This window comes from Jaculus jaculus, chromosome 4 (assembly GCF_020740685.1).
Source record: "Jaculus jaculus isolate mJacJac1 chromosome 4, mJacJac1.mat.Y.cur, whole genome shotgun sequence".
Taxonomy (NCBI): domain Eukaryota; kingdom Metazoa; phylum Chordata; class Mammalia; order Rodentia; family Dipodidae; genus Jaculus; species Jaculus jaculus.
In genome coordinates this window covers 112,159,848-112,172,059 of record NC_059105.1, presented here as the reverse complement: position 1 = coordinate 112,172,059, position 12,212 = coordinate 112,159,848, and the positions used below count along the sequence as shown (strand labels likewise).

The 12,212-nt window shown below is 38.4% G+C and overlaps 1 protein-coding gene across 1 annotated transcript in view; it reads left to right on the top strand.

The window, feature by feature from the left end:
- The window catches only part of Il18r1 (interleukin 18 receptor 1), a 45,403-nt gene that overhangs the window by 20,138 nt on the left and 13,053 nt on the right, over positions 1-12,212 (top strand). The window contains exons 5-7 of the mRNA XM_004651691.2: positions 1,553-1,706; positions 6,499-6,561; positions 8,874-8,994. Coding sequence (XP_004651748.2) covers positions 1,553-1,706; positions 6,499-6,561; positions 8,874-8,994 — 338 coding nt within the window. The remainder of the gene's footprint in view (positions 1-1,552; positions 1,707-6,498; positions 6,562-8,873; positions 8,995-12,212) is intronic.

The following is a 12,212-nucleotide window of genomic DNA, read 5'->3' as shown; positions in this document are numbered from 1 at the left end:
TTATCTGGGATGTTTTCTAAACATGAGAGTCAGTCCTGAGTTGATATGTCTCTCTTTCCTGTTGTTGTACATGTTTTATGGCATATATAAATTAATGAGGTTCAGTGTCCTGGGTTTTAAGAATGTCCTGGTATGCAGATACTTATATTTAGAAAACGGGAATCCTGGGGATGTTTGGAGCTAAACAACTGACTTCAAAGCTAAGCCTTCTCAGGCTGTGGACTACATGACCTTCCAGAGGAGAGGGACACAAAGCTGAATCTGTGAAGTGCTGCTTTGGAACAAAATACAAAGAGTCTAGTATTTTGCATATGTTGGGAAAAATAAGTTTGAGTTCATAAAACATGACTTCTGCAGAAAGACTTTGCTGATGCGAAGCATACACAAAGCTCTCATAAGTCTGTTCTAGTTACCATCCAGTGAAGCTGCAGAGGCCAACAGTTCTAGCTATTTTTGAAGTGAAAGCTAGTGGACATTAGGTATTCCTTGTTTGGAATGTGAAAGAACAGGGATGTATGATCAAGCTTAGCCAGCTTAACCATTCAGCTCCTCATTTCCTATCATTCCTAGGATGATCAGGACTTATTAGTGTGTGACTGATGGCTCGATTGAAGAGAGTAGCTTTATTTTTGTTATTACATTGTTGTTATTGATTACTGTGACACATGTGGGAGAGAGAAAAAGAGCGATATTGAAATCTCTGAACTTGAATTTCCCTGACACATGTCTATTCTGTCCACTGCCCTCTTGTGCAAGATATCAAGGGGGTCTATTGCTTCTGTCTGTTGAGTCATTCTGCTGCTTTTTGTACTATTTAACACCAAGCACCCTAAATGACTGAAAGCATTCTGCATTAGAGTCATGTTTAATAGAAAGTCTAGACATGAGTACCTTATTGTTGAGATTTTCTGCCTTAGCCCACCTGTCTGCCTGTCATTTCTCCCTCTCTCTCTCTCTCTCTCTCTCTCTCTCTCTCTCTCTCTCTCTCTCTCTGTGTGTGTGTGTGTGTAAATAGATTTAAAAATGATGACAGGGCATTGGGCCGCTCTCTTCTGTTCTCCAGCATTTATATGTAATTTTTATTTTTCTGAGGCAAGCCCAACAAATTGGCTTTTTTTTTTTCTTTTTAGAGAAGAGAGCAAGAGAGAATTTGTGCACCAAGGCCTCCAGTCACGTAATTGAACTCCAGATGTATGCACTACCTTGTGTGCATGCAAAACCTTGAACACTTGTGTCACCTTGTGTGTCTGGCTTAAATGGGATCTGGAAGTCGAATATGAGATCTTAGGCTTTGCACACAAGCACCTTCACTATTAAGCCATCTCTCCAGCCATCTCGCATTTGTTGATAATGACATGATCATGACAGTTGTGGCAATTCATTGCTCACATAGAAGCAGTGACCAGTCACTGAGCTATTGAGTTAGGAACTGCTGTTTCACATTGTGCGCCATTTCCTTTAAAAATCTTAAGCTTTAAAAGTGTGAATTGTTTACAACATGAACACTGACTTCACTGTCCTCAGGTATATTCTCTTGCTTTTCAAAAAACAGAACTGTGAAAAAATATCCCAAAGCAATAAAAACCCTTCAATACAGAAGAATGCTGAGTTTAGAGATGAAGGGAATTACTCCTGTGTGTTTTTTCTCTATCATAATGGAAAATTGTACAACATTACGAAGACTTTCATTATAACAGTAGTTCCAGGTAAGAGAAACCTTCCAATTGAGAAGAGATACATAAAGATATCTGGGAAAGGAGAGGCCATGGGGTGGGCTTGTGATCACACTACAATTTCAAACCAGGTTTAAAGCTTGTATTTTGCTCTTTCATGCACCTGGCTGATACAAACATTTTCTTGACAGCAAATACAAGTTTACATGCGTAAGTATGCTCTCTCTCTCTCCTTCTCCTTCTCCTTTTTAGTTATTTTTAAAATTTGAGTATACTGTGGAAACTTTTGTTATTAAACTATTATTTTCAATGAACAATTACTTGCTGTGGACATAAATATTTATTGAAGACCTCTAAATTCAATCCCAGTATTTATGTCAGGAAGACAAGGAAGTAGAGAAACATGTACTAACCTAACATACTATTCTAAGGGAATTTTGTTGTGATCTGGAGAGCCCACCAGGCACATTGACCTGACATAGGTCACCTGAGAGGCTGAAGGGATACAAGGTGGACCTGGAAGAAAAGACACATCAGGGAACTGAGTCTTGAAGCAATGGCATTAGGGATGGGCAGAGTATGTGGTAGGAAGGACTAACAGAGAGGTGAAATAAGGGATTGTGTGTGCTGATGAGGAAGGGGGAAGTACAGGAATGTGTATACTAGTGGAAAAGAGAGTACAGTGCAGATTGGTTTGACCTCTGACTAGACTATTTCTCATAGTTAATGAAGGCAGGAGATTCTCTTGAAATGGTAACCTTAGAGCCATTTTCATTGAGCTTCACCACAGGCAGGCATTCATTTGGCTCAACCATTGATTTGGGTTTTCAGCCCCTTCTTGGGAACTTCTAAGTGAATTATCAATCACAAAGCAGCTTAACATGGATTTAAACGTGGAGTTGTTGAACATCCTTTTGTTGTTATGCATGCTCCTTCCCCCCCTTGAGTTAAATTGTGCTTCTTATAGCTTATACCTTCTGTTTCTTTTTAATTTTAATTTACTTATCTGAGAGAGAAAGAGAGAGGCAGATATTAAGAGGAAGAGAGAATGAGCATGCTGGTGATCCAGCTGCTGTAAATGAATTCCAGACACATGAGCCACATTTTGCATCTGGTTTACATGGGTCCCAGGAAATCAAACCTGGTTCCTTTGGCTCTGCAAGCAACTGCCTTATCAATTAAGCCATCTCCCCAGCCCTACCTACTGGTTATTTGTTTTTAACAACTTCATAGATTGTCCGGCTCCTTTTCACATAAGAGCTCCTTCTGTTACTTGAATATGCATGGCATACCCATACTGTACCTTCTCCCTTACCATCCTGGTAAGTAGGAAACCTTATATGGACGACTTGTTTAACCAAATGCCTAGGCCTATAGCTTTCTTCAGAACTTCTGTGTCAGCAGTGCCTTTCCTCTGCACTTTACCCATCCATCACATAGCTGTGCACTTATGTATTATTACGGTAACAAAATACCCCAAGACTTAGTGTCCTAAACAATGTACATGCTCTTACAGTGTGGGTGGTCAGACATATGAGTGGGTTAACTGGGATGAAATCAAAGTTTTGGCATAACTGAGTTTTTTTCTAGAAGTCTAGGGGAGAATGTCATTGTTGCCTTTTGCCATATACAGAGGAATTTCTACACTTTAGCTCATGACATTTCATCTTCAGAATCAGCACAGCATTTCAAAATATTCCAAATTTCTCTCTCTCTCTCTTTCTGCCTGTATCTCTCTCAATTTTACTTCCATCATTATGTGCTTTTTATTCTGAGACTTCCCTTTCTGTCTTTTGTATGAGGAAACCTTTGAGGCCCACCTGGGTAATACAGGATCATTTCCCCATGACAAGATCTTTAACTGTCACACCCACATACTGATTTCTCCATGTGCCATAGTCCATGCCCTTAGCTGCACCAGAATACTACAGACTGGGCTAGTGAAAAATGATAGAATGTGATTTGGCTGAAAGTTCTGCAGACTAAGCAATCTAGAGCAAGGGACCATATCTGGTAAGGGCTTTCTTGCTGCATTATATCTTGGCTAGAAGGCCAGTGACCATGTGGAAGACAGATTGAAGAACTGGGCTGGCCTATCCTTTTAATCAGATACTTACTTGTACAATAATTACCCAATTTCTGCAATAATTCCCTTAGTAGGTTCTTAAGAGTTGAGCTCTCATGACCTAACATCTGTAACATGCTATCACCTCTAAGTACTGTTATCACAGAAAGATTTTCACATGAGTTTTGGAGCAAATATTCCAACCATAGCTTCATGCATCTGCATGTAATTACAAGACCTGGCTAATGGGAAGTCTTCACCTTTCTGGATAGGGTGATCCCTTTTTTTTTTTTTTTTTTTTTTGGTTTTTCGAGGTAGGGTCTCACTCTGGTCCAGGCTGACCTGGAATTAACTCTTTCATCTCAAGGTGGCCTTGAACTCATGGCAGTCCTCCCATCTCTGCCTCCTGAGTGCTGGGATTAAAGGTGTGCACCACCACACCCAGCTTGACCACTCTTTTTATTACAGTTATAATCTAGAAATTCCATACATGAAAATCTTAACACAAAAGTCTTAAATTTTATGGATAATTACCTACTCTAATTTATCCTCCTCCCCCCGTGTCATATGTGTGTGTGTGTGTGTGTGCGTGCATGTGTGTGTGTGTGTGTGTGTGTGTGTGTGTGTGTGGAGAGAGAGAGAGAGAGAGAGAGAGAGAGAGAGAGAGAGAGGTGATGTGCAGTTATGAATGGTGCACATGCCATTGCATTGCTCCCTGTACTCGCCTGCAATGGGATTCACTTGTGTGAGATAGTTTGAGTAGGAAGTCAGGTGTCCTGCTTCATCATTCTCCCACACCCATTCTTGTTTGAGCTAGAGTTACTGATCTTAGAGCTTGCTGTTTTGTTCAAGAGTTCTGGAGATTCCTTTGTCTCTGCTCCTTTGAGGGGCTAGGGTTATGGGTGCACATGGCCATGCCCAGCTGCTTAATGTGGGTTCTGGAGATTCAAACTGGATGCCTCAAGCCCTCTCAAGCCCTCATACTTGGGCAGGAAGTACACTGCAATACTGAGCCATCTCTCCAGTACTACTCTAAATTCTTTAGCTGTATTTTGTCATCTATGTGTGCCTTTTCATTTCATATAAATCTCTGGTTTTTTGGTCCTTTCACACATTTCCTTTCCTTCATCTAACTTGGCTACCCTTCCTTTACTTCCTTAAAAAGATCACTAAGAATATCCTTCTGTTAAATTCCAAAGCTTCCAGAGATGGCATCCTCTGCTCTATTTGGAGCATTTCTAACAATGTGGTGACCTTTAGAGAGTTATTACATAACATCTCTCTGCCTCAGCTTCTCCTTGACAAACATGTCAGTGATAGATCTCAGGGACTCATAGTTATCTGCTGCCTTGGACTGTACTCTGGCATGAATAGAAACTGCTGAGTAAACCTTTACTTCCTAAGCATTCCTACATGGAAATTAAGGAGAAGGTTACATACTTCACGGCAAGGTCTGATGTCCCTAAGAACAGGAATAGCACTGGGCCTACAGGTGTAGGTAAGTCTTGGCTGGGCTGAATCAGGTGTGGCCATTAGGGCCCCACACTGGCAGGGGACTCAGCATCTTCAAGGGAAGGGCTGGTACCTGGGAGAGGAGCACGGCACTGGGCTCAGCCTCTTCCTGCACTGTACTGGGCAAATCCATTACTGTGGGGTAAAGGGCAGATGGAGGCTCTCTGCATATATCAAGAAAGCACTCCAGGGCTGGAGAGAGGGCTTAGCGTTTAAGGCACTTGCCTGCAAAACCTAAGGACACAGGTTTGATTCTTCAGGTCCTATGTAAGCCAAATGCACAAGGTGGCACATGTGTCTGGAGTTCATTTGCAGTGGCTAAATGCCCTGGTATGCCCATTCTCTCTCTCTATTTTTTCTCTCCCTCACTGTCTCAAATAAAAATAAAAATAATAAAAGAAGGCAAAAAAGAAAGTACTCCCAGAGACTCTGCATCTTCTCAGTCTTACAGTTTTGGTCTTCTCAGTGTCTGTCATCTTCTTTTGGTTCACTGAGCAGAAGCCAAGATTGAGGTAAGATAAAAGCAGACTGAAGTGCTTTACATACCTCTGTGAGTGTGCAGGTGATCGAAAGTGAGCCAGCAAGGAATATGAGCTGATCCTTTAGTTAGCAAAAACACAACTCAAGTAAATGTAAAGTGATGTCACAGGTATCCCCTTGGCCACAGATATATCCCAAGACAGTCTTAGTGGGTGCCTGAAATCACAATAGTGCCAAAACTTTGTGTTCCTAAACATACATGGCCTTGAGAAAGTTTGCTTTGAAGATTAAACACAGTAATAGATTCACAACAATCACTGATAATAATAGAGCAAGTATTACAATATTATGAAATTAAATTACTGTTGGCACTGAACATATTTGTGCTTTGGGGTCATGATGAAATAAAATAGGATTACTTGTACACACAAACACTGTCATAGTATGATAATCAGGAGGGCAGTGTATAAAGCATGGATACACTGAACAGAGGGATTTAATGTCCTAGTTTGGAACAAATGTGTTGAAAAATTTAAAATGACATGCAATTTGAAACTTATAAGTTGTTTATTTGGAGGAATTTTTCCATTTTAAATTTTTGAATAACAGTTGACTTGTAACTAAAACTGCAGAAAGCATAACCATGGTTAAGGAGGAGATGGTATCTTAAAATATTTGTTACACAGAATGGGCATATTATAATATGTTGGTTCAAGGGAAAATCAAGGTAATTATAATTTTTTATTTCTTTTCTGTTTTTAATTTTAGAACACAGTAAAGTAATTCCAGCTGTGTTGGGACCAGAGTTCAGCTATGTTGAAGTGCAACTAGGTATGTTTCTGTATTTATGAATGGAGAGGCTATTTGGGTTTCCAAACGGTAGGTGTGATTCACTATTGACTGGCATAACGCATTACATATTTATTGAAAAAGCATTACACAAACAGAAAATGCATGCCATTGTTTGACTAATGCCACTTTTAGATGGATTAACTGCTAGTCCATTAAAAAGACAATGAAACTACCCTTTGTGGAGTAGGGTTTATGTTACTCTGAGTGTGGCTAAGTATCTCTGTGGTCATTTATAAATGTGAAAATTTAGTGAGAATTAATTCAGACTTATTATGTTTGCATATATGATGATGGAATTAACTGTACCTTTAAGATTTGTCAGTATAGATCTTATGCATTAATATATCTAGTCAGGCAATTTCTTTTGGAAAGGAAAACAAAGAGGGAAAGAATGAAATTTGCATATGCTAAAAATGCTAAACCAGGTATAGTGATACATGATTGAAATACATCATTGAATTAAATTCTCTAAGAAGGCAGATTGACTACCATTTCATAGGGTAAATAAATAACTGACACACAGCAAGGCTAAGTAATTCATAGATTACTAACTATGCTCAGAACTGACCTGGGGTAGTTTGGATGAAGGTCTAATGTCTAATCAGCCTTTTGTTTCCAATAGCTAGGATTGGGAGAGAATTATGCAACCAGGTTTATGGTAAACTTTTTCTATGAGTACAGAGCTGTGTAAGCTGTGAATCATTACCCTATATGGAACTGTGTGATTTTTTTTGGCGGGGGTGAGGTCACAAAAATTGGCAAAAGTAAAAGGTTTCTGGATGTGTAATGACAGAAAAACTTCAAAATCAATTGAGTAAATAATCCAAGGTGTTTCTGGCATTCCATGACGTCACTGCAGCCTTGGTCTACACATATAACATAATGTGCACTTTGCCCTGCACATGCCATCACGCCACCCACCAACAAACACCGAAACACCTTAGTGCAGGTTCCAGACTACTGAATGCTATGAATTGCAATGCGTTTACTGTACAAACAAAACTTTCTGCTCTTATAAAAGCATTCTAGTTTAATTATGGAGAACAAAGACTTTTAATATTTTCTTCTCACCATTACTTATAAGTATCCAAATTTTATGTCTTTTGGGTTGTATTGTACTATAATGTTTTATTAAAAAAATTTCTGTTTGAGTTGCTGACTTGTTTCCTAAGAAATTGTTAAATAGATTTTGGCTGGTGATCAGGACAGAAGTTCCAGCAATTTCTGAAATGGTGTCAACATACTGCTGACATTTTATACTACATATTTATGTAAATTGGTATTTTGAGAATTAATTATTATTAAATCACAATATTAATCAACTCTAAAATCCACTGGAAATAACCAATATTATGAAGTATCAAGTGCAAAGGATTCAATTCTTTATATACAAATAAACAAGGACCTCCATTTCATAAGTATGAGACTTTACTTTTGTCTTTAATACTAAAATTATGTAGATACAAAATTGTTTTAAGATAAGTTTATTTATGATTCATTATCATTAATAAATGTTTGACTAGCACACCTATTGTATATGTGTATGTATGTATATCCACATACCCAGGGTCATAGAAAGGATTCTCGGACAAAAACAAAATAAAGCTCTTGATCACGAGTGGAAAAAGATAAAGTTCTGGCCTAGGAGCACATGCTTTCCTCAGGACCATGAGATGCAGGAGTTGTGTCTCTGTCTTTGCAGCCTCATGCTGCCCAGGCCCATAGTCATGCTCCTGCAAGCTGTGCAATTGCCAGAAGCTCTGTTGGACTGGACCCTCTTCCTTCTATGAGTCCTGCTTATTTCAAACCCAAATAAATCCCTGAGAACTAAAGTAGCTATTTATCTATTAGGAAGGGTTCTTTCCTAATTGCCCTATTAGTGTAATTATTTCTCCCTGTTTTCCCTGAATCATAATGCCTTTACCTTTCAGGTAGACTTGTGTATGTGATTCATTCATTTTATTTTTTCTAGAACTTATAGTGAAGCATTGGCTTGACATTGTATATTAAGTTCTAGATTGAACATAAAGTCCATAAGCTACCCCAAATTATAATAATTGTGTTAAAAGTGAATATTTGAAGTTAGTTCATAATTTGGTAATGATTTGCCATTGCTATATAATTCATCTGCTGTTACTGGAAGTTTTTAAATTAAAAAAAGGCATTTCTGACATCTTGCTATCAGGTATAGATGTTTTGCATTTGATTATCACACACTGATTGTATTATTCTGAAACTTTTGGGAAATTTGAGTTTCTGAACTCAAAACTGTGCTTTGAACTTTCACCTAGGAAAAGATGTAGAGCTCATCTGCTCTGCTTTACTTAATGAAGATGATACTTTTTATTGGAACTTCCATGATGATAATGTCCTACATCCTAATGTACATGAAGAGCAGTCAATGAGAACTTGGTATGCATGTGTAACTTATAACAGAGACTGTGATATATGATATAAAAAATCACATGATATATACACAATGCAAAAGATAATGGGCTCTGGAGTGATTGATGTGGTATCTGGATTTGTTTTAAATTATAGCTATAATTTGTTTTATCATTGTAATTGTCATAGCTTAAGGTAATGGATAATGCAGACATTTATTTTCAAGCTCTAAGCTTGAAAAAGAGGATTTAGCTGATCAGTGAGGATTGGTAACATCATCTTATAAAAACATCTTTGAGTCAAGAGCTAGAAGGATCGAATTTTGCCTAGCTTCTTATAAAATAGTAAACTGGGCTATACTTTCTTGGAGTTTGAAAGACGTGTCAAACATTATACTTTCATTAATGTGCCATAAAAGTTACAAATGACATTCTTCCATTCAGGAATGGCTTGAATTATAAAAATAGAACTTTCTTTTTTTCTGATTTTGGAACAGTCTGTTGTCTTAGATTTCTTTGAGAAGCTTGAGGCTTGGTGAATTGATTAAATGATATTTCTATCATGCCTGGAGTTTCTGAGAATAGTAATATTTTTAGTGTCTGTAAAATAGTAATCTCCAGGATGCATGGACATGTTGGATGGAAATGTGTCTATTCTAAACAATTTATAGTTATTGTTTGGAAATGATTTATCACTTGAATTCCAACAAAAGTATAATCCCAAAGTGCTTTAAATGGAATTCAGAGGTTGGAAGTTTAAACTACCTCTGATATCCAGAGGAGGTTCCTCTGAAAAGTGATTTATTTGATTAGAACCTCACAGAGAGGACCACATGATTGAATTCTGGAGGTTTCCATGTAGGGAGAGACAGTCCGAACATGTAGACACTCCATGTTCCCATCATGCATAGCAGCTCAGGAGCCCTGCAAAGCCTGAGCCTTGCCTTTGAAACTGTGAATTCAGCATGCTTTTTTCCTTTTCTTTTTGTTCTTTACTAGTTATCTACATACTCAGTGTGTAAACAGCACATGCTGGTACTATCATTAGGTATAGGCCCTCTTGTAGTTCAAGATTGGTGGGAACTTGATACTGGAGAGCTAACTCATTATTTGGGTACAATTATGACTTGTTTCCTAGTTCCAGCTATGCGTTCCATTCCACTGAGTGGATCTGTCAGCCAATTCAAGAGCAGTTGGCTACCCTCCTTCCCTCCTTGGCTATGTGCCGCTATTGCACTTCAGTGAGCATCATGTTGGGTTGTTTGCTGCTGAGTAGCTTAGACCACGAGTTGCTTGGATAGATGGTGGCCGTTTCCCCCCAGTTTCTTATGTAGCACCATCTGTCACTAGACAAGCTAACTTTCTTGGGACTGACTCTCTTCCAGATTCCAGCCAGGTCTCTCCATGTTCTGTACCAACAGCACATGGTATCTTCAGCAATAGAATCTTACCATTACCCTTTGGTGGGTAATCAAGTGCTCTGACAGAAGTCTGTCTTCTTTTGGGAAACTTTGTAGATCTATCTGATCAACAGCTCATTGTGAATGCTAACCACATCCTGGTACTGGGAGTTACAGGCCAGTGACAAGGAAAAGAAGGAAGAAAAAAAAATAGGTAATATAAAGAGAGAGAGAGAGAGAAGAGATAGAATGACAGAGAGAGAAACAGGAGAAGATTAAGGTTAGTCTTCATCATTCCCTCTTCAGTGCTCTTTGATTCAGGTGTTCCCTCTAAGGATCTGATGAAATTTCAACCTTTTAGTCTGTCTTTCAGGATATAGGATTTTGTGATAACCATTCCATTTGGGTGCATTTGGGTCCAGTTTTGTGTATCTACCCCAACCTTGCCCTCCATTCCAAATGGTCTTTGATCTATTTGGATTTGATTTTTGTGCATGGCAAAATGTGTGGATCGAGGTAAATTTTTCTGCACATGATTACTCCAGTTTCTACAACATTTGTGGAAGATGCCATTTTTTTTTCAGCCTGAATTGTTAGGGCCTTTGTTGAATTCAAGTAGCTATAGTTACTTGACCCAAAGTCCAGGTCTTCTCTTCTGTTCCACTGGTCTATAATCCTGCTTTTATGCCAATGCCATGTTGTTTTTGTTACTATGGCTTTGTAATGTAGCTTTAGATCAGGGATGGTGATGCCTCCAGAGGTGATTCTTAGACTGAGGATGTGCTTGGTCATCCAAGGTCTTCTGCTATTCCATATGAATTTTGAGATCATTTTTTTCTATCTTTGTGAAGAAAAATGTTGGGATTTTTATAGGTATTGCATTGAATCTGTATGTTGCTTTTGGTAAGATTGCCATTTTCTCAATGTTAATTCTGCCTATCCAGGAGCATGAGAGTTTGTTCCATTTTCTCAGATCCTCCTCAATTTTTTTCTTGACTGTTTTTATGTTTTTATTATATAATCTTTAGTATCCTTGTTTAATGTTATTCCAAGGTATTTTTTGTTGTTGTTGCTCTTGAAAATGGGACAATGTCACTAATTTCTTTCTCTGAATCTTTGTCTTTGCATATAGAAAGGCTACTGATTTTTGTGCATTGACTTTGTATCCTGCTGCTTTGCTGAAGGAGTTAATCACTTTTAAGAGTTTTGAGATGGGGGCTCTCGGGTCTCTTATGTACAAATCGTGTTGTCTGCAAATAGAGCTAACTTTGCTTCTTCCTTTCCAATTCGTATCTGTTTCCTTTGTTTCTCCTGTCTTATTGCTTGAGCTAGAACTTCCAGTGCTATGTTGAAGAGCAGAGGTGGGAGTGGGTACCCCTGTCTTATTCCTGATTTCAATTGGAATTCTTTCAGTCTCTCTCCATTAAGTTTTATTTGGGCTTTAGGTGGTTTAAATGTAGCCTTTATTATGTTGAGATATAAACTGTCCATGCTTATTCTCTCCATTGTTTTGATCATGAAGTAATGTTGTATTTTGTCCAAAGCCTTTTCTGCAACTATTGAAATTATCATGTGTTTTTTGTGTGTAAGCATATTTATGTGGTATATTGCCTTGACAGATTTCCATATGTTGAACTAACCCTGCATTCCTGGGATAAAACCTACTTGGTTAAGGTGGATAGTGCTTTTGTTATGTTATTGAAACTGGTTTGGGAGGATCTTTGTGTCTGAGTTCATCAGGGAAATAGGCCCCCCATAGTTTAGGAACTTAATCATGGCAATGAAGCTGTATAGAACAGCACTGCCTTTCCACAATTAGTAGAGTCCACAGTGCAGGAGGAATTCC